Below are 22655 nucleotides of genomic sequence, written 5' to 3'. Positions count from 1 at the left end.
TGTATGTTTAGTGCACATCTATGGAATACACAGATACTAAGCTAAGACAAAAGGAACATCAGTGGCAGGAGGAGGGAGAGGAAGAGAGAAGAAAAAGCCCACTGACAAGTGATATAATAATAAAAATGAACAATTACTAACTACACCAAATTCCTGAGACAAACATCACAGTAAAATACACAATTTATATGTGAAATTATAATTCCTTATGTATATGAAAAAGTACATCAGACACTGTTTACAGAGTTCCTACTTTTGACTTACCCTCCAAAGGTAATCTAATCCTATTAACTCCAAGTCATCCATCATATAGGCTCTCCTTTTTGCTACTAGTTTTCCTTCCCGACAATTCACAGCTTTGAAGAATCGCTCAAAACACTTCATTCCATTTTCAGTTAACAGAGAAGGATCAAGCTGAAGCACATTACTTTCAAAGAAGTCCTTATTAATATCAGGATCTAAGTCTGGTTCATCCCCCATCAATTTGGAATACCACTTAAAACAGGCTTCACGATCACAAAGGTAAACTGCATTCTCAGCTAAGCATTTCCATATTTGTTTTGCCTGAGGAGCACATAGCCACAGTTGGCCATCCTTCAATAAAAATCTTGAAAAAACATAAAAAATTGGCAATTAGATTTATGTAATTTTTATCCTGAAAGGCAATCTATATTATCTATAAAATACATTTATCACCATTATATTTTAACTATAGATAAAAAGATATTCATTTTCAAAATAGCCTATTTTTCTACTTTTATCTGGTACTAAAAAAAATCCCCACTAGATATTAATTCAACAAGCACACACTGAACACCCACTTTGTGCCTGAAATGCAGCTAGCTGAATTATGAATAAAAGATTCGTTCCCTGAACTTTTAACCATTTAGTCTTTGAAACCAGACTTTTGGAAAGAAGGACGTTTAGTAGCTTGAGTTAAAAATAAAAGACTTCGGCTGGGCACAGTAACTCATGCCTGTAATGACAGCACTTTGGGAGGCTGAGGTGGGCGGATCACCTGAGGTCAGGAGTTCGTGACCAGCCTGGTCAACATGGCAAAACCCCATCTCGATTAAAAATACAAAAATTAGCTGGGTGTGGTGGCTCGTGTCTGTAGTCCCAGCTACTGGGGAAAGTGAGGCATGAGAATCAATTGAACCTGGGAGGTGGAGGTAGCAGTGAGCCAAGACTGTGCCACTGCACTACAGCCTGGGTGAGACTCTGTCAAGAAAGATAGAAGGAAAGACAGAAAGAAAGTCAGAAGGAAAGAAAGAAAGAAAGAAAAAGAAAAATGAAGAGAGAGAGAGAGAGAGAAAGAAAGAAAGAAAAAGAAAGAGAGAAAGAGAGAGACTTAGCATCCTGCTTATATGGCATCATTGAAAAATGAGGTATTCAATTAAGTGACTTTCACAAATAACTAATCCATCAATATTTATGAGTTAAAACTGCTTACATTTTCAAAGCTTTTCCATTTTTTTGTTTTATTCTAAAGATGGCATAAACCCTTCTTCAAACGAAAATCCCAGTTGGAATTTGATATATATATATAAAAACTATAGCTGCTCCAGTTGCCGGGAGAGGAAAAAGAAAGGAAAAAACCGGGAAACTTCCTACTGCTTGTTCAGAAATCTTCAAGGAACTTAACTCAGAAGCCCTAAAGCTCCTACATAAGTTTGAAAAACTACTGGTCTAATAGGAAGAGCACAGACTTAAGTAAAAGAGACCTAGTTGAGTAGTGCAATTCCATCATATACTGGCTGTGAGACTTCAAACAAGCTACCTGAAGCCACTGGAATCCTGGGTTTCTTATTGATCAAATGGGAGTAACACTTGCTGCACTGTGTTGCTTCAGAGTAAATATAAAGTGTCTGGCACAGGCCCAACACACAGCAGGCATTAAAGTCAGGTTCCTCTCCCTTGAGTTGGTTGCTATAGCTCACATACAGAGGTACTAACAGAGTAGAAACTACAATAGTTTCTCGGATTCCAAACTTTAAAATGGCAAAAAGGCTTGAAACCACTTTTCTGTTCTAGTAAACCTAAGGGACATATAACACACGCCAATCAGTAACCACTGCTTACTATGGCAGTAACTCTCAATGTGGGGAGGCAAGTCCTTCTACCCAGGTGGTTAAAAACAAAACACACAGAAAAAAAAAATTCACTTTAAACCAGTGCCAAATTTCTTAAAATTTGGTTGAGGTTTTTCCTAAAATTAAAATAATCATATAGCTACTTAATATTTTATCCATAAATAAGCACACAGTTCAATAAATAGAAATCCGTAATTAACACAGCCCAGGACAAAACTCCCCAGAATGTTATTAAAATAAATGGGGCCAGGCACGGTGGCTCACACCTGTAATATGAGCACTTTGGGGGACCAAGGTGGGCAGATCATGAGGTCAAGAGATAGAGACCATCCTGGCCAACATGGTAAAACCCTGTCTCTACTAAAAACACAAAAATTAGCTGGGCGTGGTGGCGCGCGCCTATAGTCCCAGCTACTCAGGAGGCCGAGGCAAGAGAATCACTTGTACCTGGGAGGCGAAGGTTGCAGTGAGCTGAGATCTCACCACTGCACTCCGGCCTGGTGACAGAGCAAGACTCTGTCTCAAAAAAATGAAATAAATAAAATAGACTTCATGAAGCAGTGATAATCTGGGCATTTCTGTTAGCACACCTGTAATCTAAACAAGCTCTTTTGCTACATGTGGTTTTTTGAATTCAAAAGAAACCTCATAATTTTTTTTTTTTTTTTTTTTGAGACAGGGTCTGGAGGGCAGTGGTGTAATCACAGCTCACTGCAACCTCCGCCTCCCAGGTTCAAGTGATCCTCCCACCCCAGCCTCCTGAGTACCCACCTGGGACAACAAGTGAACACCACCATGCCTGGCTGATTTTTGTATTTTTTTTTAGAGATGGGATTTCACCATGCTGCCCAGGCTGGTCTTGAACTCCTGGGCTCAAATCATCCGCTTGCCTTGGCCTCCCCAAGTGTTGGGATTACAGGTGTGAGTCACTGTACCTGACCATCAAAATTTTTAACAAAGGCACTTTGCACATCTGTAAGTGTATGATCACCAAAAGCTAAATATTGCAGAGCAAATCCAGCCCTAGACTACTTTTTATCTTAATAAACCTTTTCCCTCAAGCCAATCAGAAATGATATTATTAACACATGACTTTAGATTGCCTGTCAGCCACTGTTAGAATAAACAAGGCACCAGAGGACTCCAACCACTCTTTTGAGGTGCTGGTCTAGCAGCCTTTTGCCCCCGTTTCCTTAGTGTCTATGATATCATTAAGTCAGTATAGTCCTCCTTCTGGTTGTGTCAAAATACGGGAATCTGTCCTTTAAAAATAAACATTATTTCCAGCATAAACAGGTATGAAGAACAGAAGTCAACTCTAAAGGTTAAAATGTGTTCTCTTAAAACACTGCAAAAAAGTTAAAACTCAGCGAATCATTTTAAAGTATTTAGTAACTAATACAGGGAAATGTCTTACACGACTTGGGAAAAGGCTACCCAACAAAGACCAAGCTATATAGTCTATTCATTCTGTATTCCTTAAAGAGAGCAACATTAATTGTATAAAACAAACCTAAGGAAGTTAAGCCGTTCTTGAACTTCTTGAACGTGACTGTATCTACTTCCCAGCCTCACAGTTTGTGGGTCATAATCTTCATGGTCTGCAAATTAAGAAAAAAATCACGCATTATACACATGGATAACCCAAATCACTGCTGACTTCAACCAAAGAAATTAGATCAGTTAAAATGCCATTAATCCTTTATCATTAAGAGGCAACCTAAATTCTACCAATTGGTGGTTTCTATCCATCTCCTGTTTTCCCTACAAAAATACTTTCCTGTTACATAACCAAAAGAAAATCATCTGTTAAATGTGCTATCAAAAATAATTATTCAGCAAAACCCTTTCATGCAACCTTCACACACAATGAAGCAATTCATGATTGCAGCCTAAGACCGACCTAAGTGGTCTATGAACTGACAAGGAAGACCAAATTTTTTTCTTCAGGCCGGGCGCAGTGGCTCATTCCAGTAATCCCAGCATTTGGGAGGCCGAGGCGGGCGGATCACGAGGTCAGGAGATCGAGACCATCCTGGCTAACACGGTAAAACCCCGTCTCTACTAAAAACAAAAAAAAAATCAGCCGGGCGTTGTGGCGGGTGCCTGTAGTCCCAGCTACTGGGGAGGCTGAGGAAGGAGAATGGCGTGAACCTGGGAGGAGGAGTTTGCAGTGAGCTGAGATCCCACCATTGCACTCCAGCCTGGGCGACAGAGCGAGACTCCGTCTCAAAAAAAAAAAAAAAAAAAAGAAAAAAAAATTTTTTTTCTTCAATTTCTTACCTGTTACATTGAAAGGTGTTTTCATGAAGAAAAAATTATTTTGATGTAAAAATAAATATTACACCTAAGAAGTGAGGGTAACACAAGATGCTACTCTACATGACCAACTTATACAATCGTCACCATTACCATGTTAATGTCCAGAATGTGTCATTTTCCTTCAGCATTAATTACTGTATTTCCGTATCAAATCCCAGACCCTTGGTATGTGCAAGCTATTGTTAAAGAGTCTATGTGAGCTCCTTTGGAAATCAGTAATCAAAGTCTTCAAAATACTGATATTTCTTCTCTGAATAAACTCTTGATGTGTTATAAAGATGGGACATTCATAATGTCTGGAAACATATCTGGTTTTGATCTTTTGGTAAAGAAAAAAGCCCCACATATTACGACCAACTACTTTCTAATTCCACACATACTGGAATATGCAAATAGGCATAAACACTGTCTACTTCCATGAATGTATATTTCATCAGACACTGGGACTTAAAGGACTACTTCAAGAGGTTTTCTTAAGAAACTGGAAAGAAAATCAAGTTTTAGCTCATGCCTGTAATTCCAGCAATTAGGGAAGCCCAGGCAGTAGTATCGCTTCAGGCCAGGAGTTCGAGACCAGCCTGGGGAACACAGCAAGATCCAGTCTCAAAAAAAAAAAAAAAAAAAAATTAGCCAGGTGTGGTGGCTGAAGTGAGAGGATGGTTTGAGCCCAAGAGTTCGAGGCTGCAGTGAGCTATGATTGCACCACTGTACTCCAGCCCGGGCAATATCAAGACCTTGTCTCTTAAAAAAGCGAGGCATCGTGGCTCACACCTGTAATCCTAGCACTTTGGGATGGCAAGGTGGGCAGATTACCTGAGGTCAGGAGTTCAAGACCAGCTTGGCCAACATGGTGAAACCCCATCTCTACTAAAAATAAAAAAATTAGTCGGGCATGGTGGCAGGCGCCTGTAATCCCAGCTGCTCCGGGGGCTGAGACAGGAGAATTGCTTGAACTTGGGAGGCGGAGGTTGCAGTGAGCCGAGATTGTGCCATTGCACTCCAGCCTGGGTGACAGAACGAGACTCCGTCGCAAAAAAACAACAAGAAAAAGCAAGAATTCTCATACTCTTTACCTGTATTCACCAACTGTTGACATCTTCCTCCATTTGCTTCATTAGTTGCCACACATATAAAAAATACACACATACATGTGTGTGCATAATCTTTCTAAACTATTTGAGAGTTGGACATGTCTTTTTACCCTTAAATACGTCAATGAGTATTTCCAAATAACAAGAAAACTACACTAGTAAAATACTATTATCATCTAACCCAGGGTTTCCATTATTGACGTTTGGCCAGGTAATCTTCATTGTGTAGGACTGTTCTGTCTAGGACTATACTATAGGTTACTTAGTAACATTCTAGGCTTCTACTCACCCCTCAACCCCAGTTTAAGACAGCTCCAGACATTGTCAAATAGCCACCTCCACCCCCTCGGAGAAGCACTGATTTAATTCATGGTCCATATTCGAGTTTCATCAATTTTCCCAATAATGTCCTTTTACATCTTTTCTACAAAGTCCAAGATTGTATTTGGTTCTCATGACTTTTTATTTTTTAATCTGCAGAATTAATCATCCTTTGTGTTCTCTGACCTTTTTGAAAACTGGAAGCCAATTTTGTTGAAATGTCACTCAATTTGGGCTTCCACGCCACTTCCTCATAATTAGATCAGTCTAAGCATTGTGGCCAGTAACACAGAAGGGAGGCAGGTTTCTCTGCTGTAAAGGTACTACTTTTCTCTTTGTAATTAATAAGTAATTTGTGGAGAGAGACTTTGAGACTATGTAACTATTTTGTTAAACTTTTATCCACTAGTTTTAGCAAACAACCCACCTTCCTTTTTTCGTTTAGGTGCTAACACTTTACTTATGAAGAACTGGGACTCTGCACAAAGAGTAGAACTTTGGAAGCATTCAACTGATAGCTAATCAGTAAAAGTCAAGAAATAAGATGCCTTTATGCTAAATAGGAATGAAGAGGCCCTCTTACTCAAGAGAAGCTTCCAAGCTGTCAAGACATATATATATATATATACACACACACACACACACACACACACACACACACACATATACATACATACATACATAACTGGTAGTTTTGTAGTAAATATTCAGTTCAAAACAAATACCTGGACTTGTTAGCTAGCAGTCAAATGAGGAGGATAATCCATTTTTGACTCATATTGTCTAGGTGGCAAGTATCCCACTGAAAACAGCAGGAAGAATTAGATGAGACTAAATTACACAGGTGTCTATGAAAATAGGTAGGAAGAGGTGGTGAATCATGGCTGAGACTAACATAAATTGGTTCTTGTCATCATAAACAGCAAGTTTTCTAGGGTCCATTTTAGAACTTATATTAAAAGTTCATTTAAAAAAAATCTTGAGTCATAAAGTACCATAAAATCCATCCATTTAAATACAATTCAATTTTTTTAGTAGAGTTGTATAACTACCATCACAATCTAAGTCTACAACACTTTTCTCACCCCAAGAAGAAACCCTGTACAAATCACCCCCTCCCCTTGTTCTTGCGGCTTAAGTCTGAGGCATTTCATATAAAAATGGAATCATGGCTGAGCACAGTGGCTCATGCCTGTAATCCCAGCACTTTGTGAGGCTGAGGTGGGCTGATCATCTGAGGTCAGGAGTTTGAGACCAGCCTGGCCAACATGGCAAAACCCTGTTTCTACTTAAAAAAAAAAAAAAAAAATTAGCCGGGCATGGTGGCATGTGTCTGTAATCCCACGTACTCAGGAGATTAAGGCATGAGAATCACTTGAATTCAGGAGGCGGAGGTTGCAGTGAGCCGAGTTGGTGCCACTGCACTCCAGCCTGGGCGACACAGCGAGACTTCACCTCAAAAAACAAAAAACTTATGCAATATGTGGTATTTTCTGATGGACTTTTTCCCACTTAGCATAATGTTTTCAAAGTTCATTCATGTTGTACAGATTTATGTATACATTTCACTTGGGTATGTAACTGGGAATGAGTAATATGGTAAATTCTACGATTAACATTTTGCAAGGTGGCTGTGCCACTCTACAATCCCACAAGGACTATACGAACGCTCCAATTTCTCCATAGCCTCATCAACATTTACTGTTGTTTTTTGTCACCCTAGTAGGTATGAAGTAGCATTATCTCACTGTGGTTCTGATTTTCATTCCCCTAATAACTAATAATACTAAGTATCTTTTACAAGTGCTCATTGGTCATTTGTATACCTTCTTTGCAGAAATTTCTTTTTTTTTTTTTTTTGAGACGGAGTCTCGCTCTGTAGCCCAGGCTGGAGTGCAGTGGCCGGATCTCAGCTCACTGCAAGCTCCGCCTCCCAGGTTCACGCCATTCTCCGGCCTCAGCCTCCCGAGTAGCTGGGACTACAGGCGCCCGCCACCTCGCCTGGCTAGTTTTTTGTATTTCTTAGTAGAGACGGGGTTTCACCGTGTTATCCAGGATGGTCTCGATCTCCTGACCTCGTGATCCACCCATCTCGGCCTCCCAAAGTGCTGGGATTACAGGCTTGAGCCACCGCGCCCGGCCCTTTGCAGAAATTTCTATTCAGATCCTTTGCATCCATTTCTTAATTGGGTTGTCTACTTCTTTTTCTCGCCTAGTTACCCTGGCTAACTCCTCAAGCAGAATGTTAAATAGAAGTGATTGGAGTGGACATCTTTTGTCTCATTCTTGTTCCTAAGGGGAAAGCAACCAGTCTTTTACCATTAATTAGTATGATGTTAGCTATGGGTTTTTTGGGATACTCTTGATCAGGTAGAGGAAGTTTCCTTCTATTCCTAGTTTGAGCCTTTTTATATTGAAAGGAGGTTGGATTGGACAAATGCTTTTTCTGCATCTATTAAGATGATATATGGTTTTAGTAGTTTCACTATTGTTGGAGTATTCCATAGATGTCTGTCAGGTCTGTAGCCTGTTAGAAACGGGGCCGCATAGCAGGAGGTAAACCCACCCCCACCCCCCTAGTCCGTGGAAAAATTGTCTTCCACAAAACCAGTACCTAGTGCCAAAAAGGTTGGGGACCGCTGGTTTATAGTATTCAAGTATTTTTTTTCCTGCAAATTTGGAACACTCTGCCTGATGTCACTTGTTTTGGGCCTAGTTACTTCCTTTAGGATGTCTTGTAAGCCAAGTCTTAGAGCAACAAATTCTCTCAGTCTTTGTTTATCTGGGAATATCTTTAGCTTGCCTTCAGATTTTAAAGATTGTGCTGCTGAACGTAAAATTCTTGGTTGTCAGGTCTGTCCCCCAACCCCAGCACTTTGAGTATGTTGTCCTATTGCCTTCTGGCCTCAATGTTTCTGATGAGAAGTTAGCTGTTAATTTTTATTGGGGTTTCCTTGTGCAGAAAGACTCATTTTTCTCTTACTACCTTCCAATTGTTCTGACTACAATGTGTCTCAGTCTGGGGCTCTCTGCATTTACCGTATTTGCAATTCTTTAAGCTTCTTGTCTTTCATCAAATTTGGGATGCTTTCAGTGACTATGTCTCTTTCTGTCACTCTCATTCATCTGGTATTCCCATTACAATTAATATTGGTCCCCCTTCATGGTACACAATATTTCCGTGAGATTCTGTTCACTTTTCCTGTTCTTCAGATTGCATAATTTCTACTAATCTATCTTCAAGTTCACTGATTAATTCTTCTGCCAGCTCAAATCTATTGTTTAGCCCCCCTTATGAATATTTCATTTTGGTTATTACACTTTTCAAGTACAAAATTTCTACATGATTTTTAAAATAAAAAATAATTTCTCTTTACTATCCTCTAATTTAGACATTGTCATTAATACTTTAAAAAATTCTTTAGACATAGTTTTCTTCAGTTCTAGGGCATATTTGTAATTCAAGTCTTTCCTGTCAAGTGTGTCTATAAAGCCCTCCATGTGGCCTCCTTCAAAGGCAGTCTCTGTGTCAGTCTACAGGTCACATCTTCCCATTTGTTTGCATGCCTCAATTTTTGTCATCAAAATCTGGATATGTTAGATATACAATAACAACCTGAATACTGATCTCCCTTCCCCCACCCATTTGCTTGCTTGTTTAGTGACTGGGCTATGACTATGGGAAACAGACTATAGTCTATTTCCCTCACAGTGCACAGCTTCCGACAGCTCTGTCCAGATGTTTTCCTCCTCCTTTTAATCCTTTAGCCTGCCTACCTAGGAGTTGTCCCTGGGTCAGTATAAGCCCTTTACTGGCCAAACCCTGTGCTTAAGCCTCCTTGACTAGTAGATTTTTACCCTTTACCACTGGATGCCTGCGTGGCTTGGAGGCTGCTATCACACCACTCAAAAAGTTTATGTTTTTGTCCTATGTTCATTCGGAGACGAGTAGCTTCCATGTTCCCTTCTCAATCACTCCAGCTAAGGATGCAGTCTTACTTTAAGGATGCAATGATATATACACAGTCTTCCAGACTGCCAGAGATACATGTAATTTTCACATCTGGCTTCCTAAAGAGTTGCCCCTGAGTCAGGGTAGCTTATTATTCACCCAGTGCTCTGTTTGGTCAGAGCTGTATTTAAGTCCACTGTACCGGTGAGGCTTTCACCCTTTGGTGATGGATCGACATGAAGCTTGGGGAATGTTTTCAATTTGTCCTGTGTCCAGTTCTGATGGTTTCTGCTTAGGTGCAGCCTAATGCATACACGTATCATTCCTGACCCCCAGGGTTGACTGTGATCACAAGAGGGCTTGTCTTGGCTATCTCTTTATCTAGATCTTTCTGTTAAACTTCTGGTTGCTCATCCTGTGACTTGCTGATACCAGTACAAGGGAGCCACAAGCACTTTCCTAATTCTTCATCACCCAAATCTCCATTTGTGATAATACCCTTAGGCATGCACGGTATGGTCTGGTCCAAAGAAAGATGGTCTCTTCAAGCACAACTGCTGAGCACAGCATCCTCACACCTTATCTCTCCATCTGGACAGAACATCTATGCTACTGTTCAGGAGATAGAGGGAGGACAGCAGCTAGCTTCTCCCAAAATGATATCCCTGCTTTAAGAGCAGGTGCTGGTGTTGGGGGTGTGGGATCAAACTATGATTTTCTCAGATTGCACTCCCTGACATACAATTTCCACCCTGTGAGCAAGCTAGGTTGGGGATAATCAGAGCCCCAGTATTCTCAGTCTGTCATGCCTTAAGTAAAGCATTTATCCTACAAGTAGGCACTGAGTGAGGTAAAAGAGTCTCAGTTTTCTTGGACATGACTGCCTGGAACAGAGCTTCTGTCACATAGGGCTGAAAAGGATCAGAAATGCCAGTAGCCTGCACCTCATGTGGTCAAACTATAGCCCCTAGACTGGCAGCCGTGGGGAGAGGGAGCCCCTGCTTCTTAGTCATACCTGCCTGGAGTAGAGTTTCCACACAAGAAAGCTGGATCTGAACATGGGAGAACAGAACAAGTTGTGGCTCAAATGCTACAGACTCTTACTGTTTTGCAGATTTAACAGATTTTCTTGAGTGTTTTCCCATTTGCTATACTCCCTTAGGACAATTTTCAGGTACTCTAAATGACTATTTTTAATATTTATCTCCAGTTAAATGGCTGTTTCGTTAAGGCCTGCTGAACATTTTACTCTGCCATTCCAGATATGAAAATCCTCACCCCCTTGGGTTTATTTTCATCATATACTCTACATTTGTTAGTCGGCATTTTTGTTTACATGAGTATTTTCATATTTTCATTACTAATTTTGACCTAATTATGGCCAGTGAAAGCCAACTCCTGTGTCCTTCTGACATGTCAACATGTAAGAAAAGTTGAACACTTTACTTTCTGGAATAGGATGGTCAAGGATCATGTTGTACTTTCCCTGTTCCAGGCCTGAAAACAGTCGTTTCTCCAGGAAGGTATAAATTGTTCACAAAATGGATAATATTTAATTATTTTTAAACCACACAGAAGCCACACAGACTTAACAGTATTTCATGGTTCATGTGTACGAATGAGTCAGAAGTGAGAAAATCTAGCACAGGATCTGCATCCTAACATAGCACTGCTGGTGAATGACACTCATAAAGAAATCCTTTTGTGTGGAAAATGTTCCTAAAAACTGTTACTGTTGGATGGAAAAGACTGGGAAGAAGTAACAGAAGGTGGCAGTCCTAAGTAAACAGAGTGCAAAAATCTGACCTACAGTGAAGTTGGGTCATCCAACTGTATCCAGAAATAAGAAAAAATGGTAAATTAAACTTTCAGTAAGTACTGAAGTCAGTAGAATGACTATTCTACCAATGAGTTAAAACTTAAGTGAAAACTAAAAGGTGATTTATACTTTATTGTATGCATATGAAAAACTTTTAAAGAATAATTTAAGTAAGCACCAGTGTATGAAAGCACTTGTAGTGACAACCTGAGTAAATACTGTAGAGAATTTTACTAAGTTCATTCTTTTATCTAAATAATGTTTATAGGGGGTAAAATCAGCTAATCATGCTTACTGAGGAAATGTTTTTCCCCACAAAGCTAAAGATGCTAGTGAACATAAAAGACAGGCAGGACAAACCATTGGTAAAATGGTTATCAGAAATTGAGAATATCAGTGAACTGTGGAAGCCTGATGTTATCATGCCAAGTAACCTAATGCCTCATACCTAATGGGATTCATCTATCACTTTTATTATAGAGGCAAAAACCATAATTTACTTTAGAATTGCAAATTTAGAAATGTTACTGGATGATGTTACCACAGAAGTGATTTAACGTTGTAAAAAGTTTAATAGAAGAATTTTACTAGTTTTAAAAATTATTTTCCCCCACCCCCATATTTAAGTATCTCCAGACTCATCAGTATTAATCAAGAGTAGTGTAATAAATTGGAAGAAGAAAAGGTACCAAGGTTAGGAGAAAGAAAAGGTATGATGTTAAAATTCAGAGGGGAATTTACTATGTGCCAGACATTATTCTAGCATGAATAACCTGCCCACAGTCATACAGCTAATATGTTTGGGTCATGTTTCAGACCTAGGCAACCTGACTATGCAGACTCACATCTCTCAGTCTGTAGATATACAGACAACATAAGGAGGAAAAACTGAAGAATGTAATCGTGACAACGAAGTTGAGATGAGGCAGTAACTCAAGTAGAATTGTACTACAATGTAGCAGAAAAAACCCTAGTAAGACAGTAGGGTTCCTGACCTCTGACAATGAAATTAACCACCACATGCAAATGAAGTAAATAAAAATCAGCATTAAAGCACATATGGATTATATGGCTCTACTCTGGGGGAAGGCCCTCCTTGGCAATCATGAGGGCTTTGTACCACCAGGAAGAGATTATAATCATAATATACTAAACCCTACTACACATAAACCTCTTTTTTATCTCAATGATTTTGAGTACCTTTGGTATAGAACATAAATCACATGGCTGTACTGCCTTGATCGTTCTATTATACTGCTTAGAAAGAACTTAGGACTGAAATGCTCAGATCACTGTCTGTTGCTCATCAGCTGCCTAACACTTAGATTGCTTGTCTAGCTCTATAATCTATTGGCCCCGAGGGGATAAATGGAAGAACAAAGAGTCAACACTATTACCAGAAGTATCAGAAGAGTTGCTTAATTTTTATGTTTATCTGAATTTCATTGGGAAATGTATGTAAGTATTAAGCAAAAATCTGGTAATTCATAAGCACCAGGGGATTTTATTCAATAATGTCAAAAGCCTACTCCCCAAATATTGAGTATTATAAATATTCTCATTTTTAACATACACACACTATGGGCTTCTGCAAATCCTACATAACATGTTAAATGAATGGTAAGTTGAGTAATCAGTATGTTTAACTCTATCACTAACATTGGTAATACAGTATTTTCTTCTTATATACTGCTCTGGAAACAAACTTGAAACTACAAAGTATCAATGGGGAAAGGGGCATGAATTTGTCATAAGACAGGAGGAATAGTATATACTGAGAAGCCATCCCTACTCTTGCACACACAGACTGACATAACTGTCAGAGGGCAAAAGAGCATTGACACAAGGCTCCACATATGGCAGGCACTTATAATCAGGATCTGTTGAAATCACAGGAAACTATCCTAAACATGTTCAAACAATTTCACACTTTGAATGCCAATGTAAACATCTAGATTCTTATAGCCAGCCTCCCATCTCTACTCTTATGTTTTTTAAATTCATGGAGTCTCGAAGCACTTACAAAACATAAGCTTGGGATTATAAAAGAACTATAATGTAAGAACAGACATAGACAAAACAAGTTTCCTTTTAAAAAGCTAAAGGTGGTGGTAAAGGAAATAAAGGTTGCAAATGAGTCAAGTACATTCCTAAGAAGGTAGCAATCAATTGTAATAAAGGCAGGCAGAGCTCCCAAGGCAGGGAAGAAAAATCTATTTAACAAAGAGAATGGGGGAAGGCAAGCACTTAGTAAAGACCCTTAAACTGCTGGCCTGGAGTTTAGGATGTCTAACAGTTGGGAGTAATAGTGGATCTTAAACCCATAAAGGAACATGATTTATATTTCTAAGGTAATTAATGCAAAAAAAGGTCACTGCTATTTCCCATAGTTTATTTTAGCTTACAATACATACCTCTAGCATATAGTCTCATGCTTTCCATGTAAGTTGCAAGGTTTTCTGCTACCAAAGTAACTAGGGCATGATTGTGTTGAAGTTGATTGATTAAGTCATGGCGATAAAACACATGGGGACTTCGCTGAGTTTGACTGAAACGAGAAGAACTTAACAATATAATTAGGCAATTAAACTCTGTTGTAATCAGAAGAGTTCGTACTATCTAAATTCTTAGCTACTGATTTAATAATTTAAAAATTATACTTTTGTACATTTACTTTTTTTAATGAAAATATCACAACTAACTTAAACTCTTCAAAAAATAAGACATTTATTACATTATTCTTATTTTACACAAAAAGCATCCATCAGTATTCACCAACTTCACCAAATGGGAGTATACCTCAATGACTATTTTCTATCCTATAATAGTACCAACGTGCTTGTGTTACTTAATTATTAACAAAATTATAAAATAGAAACATTTTTTGCAAGACTAGCATCACAAAAATTATGCTACAGTTGTAAGGAAGAATTTTATTAATTATTAGCTATTTAAGAAAACATCCTGGGACACTCTGTAGCCAAGTTTGCCCACAGGTGTCACCACAAAGACTAATCTGTTTTGCTATCTTCATTGAAACCTAATCTGTTTTGCTACCTTTGCTGAAACCAATCAACTTTCACATCCATTACTACTATTTTAGGGGAGACGAGGCCACTATTCTTGGAAGACTATGTAAACTACTGTGTCTACTTCGAAAGCCAAATGCATTCATTTGAGAAAGGCCGAAAGTCTTATGTACGATGGGCCAAACATACTCAAAATACGCCCTCAAATAAATATTATTGTTAATGAGATATATGTCTCAATTTCTTACAATGTTTATATCTGCATAGCTTTTCCAATTTGATATTTTTTTCTAGCCTTAGGGAAAAAAGTGAGACAAAGTTCAACTGTTTAAATAAAGACATATACATGACCTTTTCTCTTTCTGTCTGAGCTATAATCATAGTAATGTAGAGCTGTAAAGGATCCTGGCACTCATTTAATCTTACATATAAACAAAACATGTTTTTTTGTTTGTTTGTTTGTTTTTTTTGAGACAGTCTCACTCTGTTGCTCAAGCTGGAATGCAGTGGTGCAATCTCAGTTCACTGCAACCTCTGCCTCCCAGGCTCAAGCGATTCTAGTGCCTCAGCCTCCCGAGTAGCTGGGACCATAGGCGCATGCCACCACGCCTGGCTTATTTCTGTATTTTTAGTAAAGACAGGGTTTCGCCATGTTGGCCAGGCTGGTCTCAAACTCCTGGCCTCAGGTGATCCACCCTCCTCGGCCTCCCAAAGTTCTAGGATTATAGGGGTGGGCCACCACACTAGGCCAAACATGATTCTTTACAGAATTTTTACAAGATTAAATTACTGGTTTGACCCAAGATTCACACCCAGAAATCCTGACTCCACTGTGAATATTCCTTCTATTGCACCCTGCTCTCTTTCTCTTCACATTATTTTTCCTTTTCATGTTATCAGTTCCAACTCTATTACCAGAAAATAGGACAAACTATTTCAGTAACCAGAATTTGACACCTAAGATAGTATAAAGACAGCTATTAAAAAGAAATTTAGCTAAAACAAATGTTTAAAAATTATGAAACTGTATCTTGTCATCAATTTAAATGTCCTTGTGGTCTAATCCAACTTTAAAGACATGCCATGAAACTTCTTGGCATACTTGCTGGAAATATGGTATGTATATAATAATAATTCTGAACCAAGAACCCAAAAGCAATATTATCTTGATTCTGATATTTATCACTTAACTGTGGCTTACTTCCTCATTAATAAAACAAAGGAGATAGATATAATAAAGGATTCTTTTGTTTCAAACACTTCTTATATAGCCTCTTCTCACTCCACTAATTGAAAAATTTGCATTTGCCAGCCGATATGCTGTTTCTTTTCAATAAAGTACATAAATTTAAATATTGAAATTTTCTATGTTAAAAAGTCTTACCTCAAATTTTGAGGCGCTTCACCAAACAAACTACAAATTTCTCTAATCTGTTTCAGGGCGGGAATAACCCATTTGTCATTTGTGCGAAGTTCTTCTATAAAGCGATCTATCCATTGGATCTTTTGTGTATCACGGTCCTTAAACAAATGATTTCAATGTTTTAAACAGATCAATACTCAGGAGAATTTTATTTTCAAATTATTTTGAGAATTGTAAAATAAAAGCTTTTCTTTTAAGATTAGCAACACAAGCATCATGTTGTAATTACAGTAAAGAGTTTAAATAATAAAAGCTTTAAGTTTGTTTTTATTTCACATTTACTACCAAAACTCCAAAAAGCCCAGCACTGTTATAAAAGCTTTGTATTATATGGACTGAAATTGATCTGCACACACTGCAGATCCTAAGTATTAGTCACACTGACAGAAAGTTTGATTTTCCAAGTTTGCCAGAGGGTAGGTATTTAGCCAGTATTTTAAGAGATTCTACCATATCATAAAATCCAGAATTAATACATAACAAGACCCTGACTGTTACTCTAACTCTAAATGGGCCATCTTTTAGTAGAGTGAAGAACACTGAAAATGTATATTTGACTAAGAAAATAAATACAATGACAACTACATTTAAAAATAATCACCAAAATCAAAATAAAGAAACATACATACAAGGAGAGAAAAAGGAGAGAGGCAGATATAAACTGTTAAAAATTAAATTAAGAATGTTATAAACTCAAAATTATTTCGATTATGATATTTTACTTCTCAAACCTTAAGTTACTTCAGCTCTTCCCCTAAAGTCAATAGTAAACTGCAAGTTTGTGTGACTAACAATTTTGTAAGCTCGGATTATTTTACTTTTGCATACAAGGAAAGGAAAACAATTTTGTGGAGTTTTTTTTTTTTTTTTTTCCTGAAACCCCTCAAGTTTGGTATTATTTTGTAATGCAGATATTCCTTTTTTGGTAGCAAAATTAGGATCATACTCTTAAGTGATATTAATCCTTTTAATGGCTCCATAATACAACCTTGTATAAACTATTAGTAATTATTCACAGCTGGGAGCTGTGGCTCATGCCTATAATCCCACCACTTTGGGAGGCCGAGGCGGGTGGATCACTTGAGGTCAGGAGTTCGAGACCAGCCTGGCCAACATGGTGAAACCCAGTCTCTACTAAAAATACAAAACAATTAGCTGGGCGTGGTGGCACGCCTCCGTAATCCCAGCTACTGGGGAGGCCAAGGCAGGAAAATTGCTTGAACCTGGGAGGCGGAGGTTGCAGTGAGCCAAGATTGCACCACTGTACTCTCCAGCCTGGGCAACAAACAGAACAAGACTCCGTCTCAAAAAAAAAAAAAAAGTAATTATTCAGGAGGCTTCCACATGTTCATGTCCATAAACACTAATGAATGTCCTTGTGGGTACCTCTTTGTATCCTTTTTCACTATTTCTGAGAAGAAATTTATCTAAGTAGAATTGCTGAGTTTAATAGTGTGTACATTTTTAAGGCCATGAAAATATTTATGATCAAATGTACACTTTGACAGCAGTGTTGGCAAGCAGAAGGGAAAAGGTGGCAGTTGGAGAATGACTTTAAAAAATTTTTTCCCAAACAATAAATGAAAGTTGAAGTTAAAAAAGGCAACAGTCTACTAAATTCAGTGAAATTCAGTAACTATTCATGAATGAATGTGTAAATCACTATGCCAGGCACTGATACTAATAGATATTTAAAAGAGAAGTTACCAGTTAAAAGCCCTGATAGCAAATGTACTGCTCTGATTCAAGACTCCTCAGAAGGACCCTTGATTTAATGAAATAATTTATACTCAAGGCCTTTATTACTATTTGATTTGCTGAATACTTAACAAACTGTCACAAATAATCACAGTCAAAATCTGAGTAGTATCTACATTAATACACCTTCCTGAGCTTTCCTTGGCTCTTACCTAAATACCAGTCCATCAGTGTAACAAATAGTTTTATTAACATGTGAGAAATTACTCAATGTTCACTTTACCATGTATTAAAAAATACACATGCTACAAATTAGACTGTAGGGAAATTGTGTGATTTGCTCATTGTGGAGGCACTAAATGTTTTAATGGTTAGGAAATTCTATTAATTTTTCTTAACTTCCCTATGAGCAAAGAAAACCTCATTTCTCTTCCCTCTGAAGTCCCTAATCAGCTTTAATATTCGAATTCTATTCAAAACTGGCATTTCAGAACCATACACTTGGTAATACCACCACTGTATAATCTGTTCTGTTTATACTTTCTCCTAAGGAGACTAAAATGCTTTTCAGATGAGTCACAAAACCTTGATGTACACATTCTAAGGAAGGCAGACTAATGAATTTTTTGTTCAACTCTGGAAGATCATTTAAAAACTAACAATGTCAGAGTAACATAGAACTATTCTGTAACTAAGCCATCCTAACTGAAGGGGGAAGGGGAAAGGTGACAAAAAGTGAGCAAAGCAGTATACTCTTACCTGGGAGCAACTGTAATCTAGTATTTTTATGTGGGCACTGAGAGCCAGGTCCATGATATCTACAGGCACATCATCACTGTGAGCTAGATTCCACAGAAGGTTCAACACTTTGTGTGCCATCACACCATCTTTATCATCTTCTGCAAGACGACGTATCAGCTCAAGTAGCTTTTCACGTTGCTTTTTACTCGCATTTGTCCAACTGGCCTGGAAAAAAATTAAGTGACATGAAAACACATATTTAGTCACCACTTCATAAGTTGTCACCAGGTTAACTATATTCAAATTCATCAAAAGAAATGTAGCTAAGCACAGAATTATTCAAGTGAGATCTGAAAATACAGTTAGCCTGGCATTTTTTTACAGGGTAAATTCCAAAAATGAAAAATAAATGATACATTATTTCAATTTAGAAGACACCCAATTAAAAACTCTAAAATACATTTTTTTAAAACCTCTAAAATGGTACTGTAATACAACATGGTTATCATGCTTGTGGAAGGGCAGGGTACTAATGGCATTTAGTGAGTAGAGACCAGGGATGCTGCTAAGCAACATGGGAAAAGCTTTATGAGTAAAGTTACTGCTATGGTTTGAATGTCCCCTCCAAAACTCATGATTAAGCTGGCACCATGCCTCTTGTACTTCCCAACCTCTGGAACCATAAGCCAAATAAAATTGTTCTTTATAAATTACCCAGTCTGTGGTGTTGTTATAGCAGCAGAAAATGGACTAAGTTGCTAATCAATGTTTATTAGAAAATAAACTGAAATGAACCTAACACATCAAACAGTAGAAGAATGATTAAGCTGACTGGGCGCAGTGGCTCACGCCTATAATCCCAGCACTTTGGGAGACACAGGCGGGCGGATCACCTGAGGTCGGGAGTTCAAGATCAGCCTGGCTAACATGGTGAAACCCCATCTCTACTAAATATACAGAATTAGCTGAGTGTGGTGGCGCATGCCTGTAATCCCAGCTACTCGGGAGGCTGAGACAGGAGAATTGCTTGAATCCAGGAGGCAGTGAGCTGGGATCGTGCCACTGCACTCCAGTCTGGGTGACAGAGAGAGATTCTGTCTCAAAAAAAAAAAAGAACGATTAAGTTAATGAGAGAAGATCCGTTCAATGGAATTACTAATATGGTACGTCTTCAAAGATGATGTGAGCGCCCGTTTCTATTTCCTTTCAGTCTACACAAAATAACAAAAGAAATATGACAACGGCTAAGAATATAAGACTTAAATATCAGATTACAATTAAAAACATCTGGCTCACATAACAAAGAGAGAGACAACTAGGTATTCCTCCTCAAGGAAAAGCACACCACCACTTAAGATATGCTTTAGTAAAATAAAAAACAAAACCTTCTGTATCAAAACTATTGACAGACACCAAGGCAACAAACGATCCAGTTTCTTCAACAAATAAATTGCAGGGAAAGTAAAAAAGAAGGAAGCTAGTTTTAAAGAGACTTAAAAGACATACACATGGACTACACCAGGATCCTGATCAAAACTCACTTCTAAAATGAAGACGTATGATCTAAGACAACTGGAAGTTTTAACACTATGATATTAAGGAATTATTGTTTTTTAGGTAGATAATGGTATTGTGAATTTTTTCATGTACTCATCTTTTAGAGATACAAACTACATGAAAGGAGAAATTAAGAACATCTGTTCAACCAATGCAACCATCGAGTGAGTGAAAAAGATAACCAAACTGGGAGAAATTATTTGTAACTCTTGAACTGACAAGGATTAGCATTCAAAATATATCAAGAACTACAATCCAAAAAAATACAAATAATGCCATGGGGCTGGGGGTGGGGGAATAGACAAAAGACTTGAACAGGCATTCACCAAAAGAGAAAAAAAAAAAAAAGTGAACAGCTCAAAAAATATACAAAAAGATACTCAATCTCATCATTGATCAAGGGATATAAAAACTAAAAGCACAACGAGGTAACATTTCAAACACCAAGAAGATTGTCAAAAATTCAGAACTCTGACACGAACAAGTGCTGGCAAAGATATGAAACTTACTTAGAACTCAAATGTTTAAAAACTAGACTAATGTTTAAAAACTAGGCCAAGGACATAAAGCAAAGTCTAACCCAGAAGGATGGAATCATTTGGTTGCAATCTGCAAAGAATCACAAGGTGACTCAGACTTCATCGCTTCCTTTCAAAATCATCTTTAGCAGAAACTTTCAACACTCCATAAGAATTGCCAGATTTACCAACACCTTGGGAAAAAAGTGCTTGTTACGAAATGACAAGTGCTCAATAAACATATGTTAAGCCAAAGGGGAAAAAACATGAAGAGTTATTATTATATTAAGACCATTATTGTATTTAGACTATCCTGAGAAGAGGAGGGATACAGGAGACACAATAACAATCAACCCCTTTTTTTACTTCTCTCATCAAAGGCATCACTGGTCACATATCATTTCAAAAGTCTTTATCTTTACAGTGCCCATGATGACCAATTCTATTATTACCTCAGCTGCCTTTGAGATATTTCAATGGATGGAAAAAGTAAGTTTTACTTTTACATGCATAGAAACAAAATATATAAAAACCACACAAAAGATTCACTCAATACTTTGTTCCCTTCAAAATAAAATTTTCCATAAAGCAGCGATTTTTCCATAAAGCAAAGCTTTAATGACCCTAAGACTTGTCTGTGAAACTTGCTTAAAATACAGACTCTTGGGTTTCAGTACCTACTGATCTGATTTAATATGTCTGTGATGGAAGCCAGTAAAAATGGTATTTTTTCTTCTACTGTGAAATACGTATCTAGAAAAGTACAAGCATATACCAACATTACGGTACACAATGTAAACACCTGGGTAACTAGTACCCAGGTAAAAAATAATACATGGCAAGTAACGCCCCAGAAACCAGCTGTGCCCATTTCAGAACTTTACATTAATGTAATCAAGGTGTATGAATTACTGTGTGGCTTTATTCCTTTCTTCAATCTTCTGTTTATTAGACTCCTCCATATGGTTGAGTTGCTCTTTCATTGCCGTGAAATATTACACTGTATGAACATTCCATAATTTATCTATTCTATGCTTTATCTATCCTACATAGCAGGTTTTTTCGCTATTACAAGTAATTCTGCTACAAGTGTTGTTGAACACGTACCCTGGTGTACATAAGCATGAGTTTCTCAAGTGTATATTCAGAAGTCAAACTGATGAGTTATGAGAATCTTAAACTTTACCAGAAATACCAAGTAGTTCCCAAAGTGGCTATAGCAATTTATGTTCCCACTAGTCGGTATAATTGCTATTTTTAACAAGAAACCTTGGTGACCTAATGATCTAATGCCAGTTGTTAATAGAACACCCCTTAGTGCAAACTGCCAAAAAGTCTTTATGTTCTTAATCCACAAATTCACTAACCACTTGAGCTTTCACAAGCCTAACCCTGGCAACTAATCAAAGATGTTACAAAACATGGCCTCAAAACCCAACATGATGGCATCAATGCAGATATGACTGTAGGATGAGTTCTTGGGCAACCTTATCAGTTACATTTTGATTAACTCATATTTTGCTTGTACATATGACCCCAGAATACCAAGATATTGGTATTCTCTTGCTGTCATCTTACTGTTTATTGCAACCAATCATCCTTCCCTGTAGTCCTACAATTTCCTTGAACCTGTATCTAAAATAGAAACTACCAGGGAAAGAAGTAAAAAGTGATAGCCTGAGTTTCCCTTATGGGGGCTATTAAGAAAATGAACACCAAGTTCTCGTTGGAAAAGAAAACAATGGCCAATTCCTTCACACCACAGACTGTTTAATGGGATTTCTATTGAAGTATTTATTGGCTAAAAGTAATTCACAGATCTAATTAATCAATTATATTTGAAATAGAAAGGTAATATTTTGCTATGTTAACAATTACCTTAAAACAATCAAAAAGATGATCAAGTTGTTCAGGAGAAAAATCCCATGCCAATTTTGCCAGGAGATCATGTACATTCTTCACAATGGCTTCATGTTTCCCTGCCTATTGAAAAACAAAAACAAAATCACAACACAATAGAATCTGAGTAACAGATTAAGTAGTGTATACTGCTTACTGACAACTATTAATAAACTACTCTTATCTCCTTCA

General features: G+C 37.7%; 1 protein-coding gene across 8 annotated transcripts in view; it reads right to left on the bottom strand.

The window, feature by feature from the left end:
• Positions 1-22655, bottom strand: part of USP9X (ubiquitin specific peptidase 9 X-linked) — a 155363-nt gene that overhangs the window by 73549 nt on the left and 59159 nt on the right. For 5 of the 8 annotated variants that reach the window (XM_005593319.4, XM_005593318.5, XM_005593321.5 and 2 more), the window contains exons 11-16: positions 22443-22547; positions 18508-18714; positions 16012-16148; positions 14013-14161; positions 3607-3694; positions 265-607 (exon numbers count right to left, since the gene is read on the bottom strand). In XM_005593319.4, coding sequence (XP_005593376.1) covers positions 265-607; positions 3607-3694; positions 14013-14161; positions 16012-16148; positions 18508-18714; positions 22443-22547 — 1029 coding nt within the window. The remainder of the gene's footprint in view (positions 1-264; positions 608-3606; positions 3695-14012; positions 14162-16011; positions 16149-18507; positions 18715-22442; positions 22548-22655) is intronic. The other 3 variants (XM_074030310.1, XM_005593320.5, XM_005593322.5) reach the window with 1 other exon arrangement.

The sequence above is a fragment of the Macaca fascicularis genome, chromosome X, assembly GCF_037993035.2.
Source record: "Macaca fascicularis isolate 582-1 chromosome X, T2T-MFA8v1.1".
NCBI lineage: Eukaryota > Metazoa > Chordata > Mammalia > Primates > Cercopithecidae > Macaca > Macaca fascicularis.
This window is presented reverse-complemented; position numbering and strand designations above follow the sequence as displayed.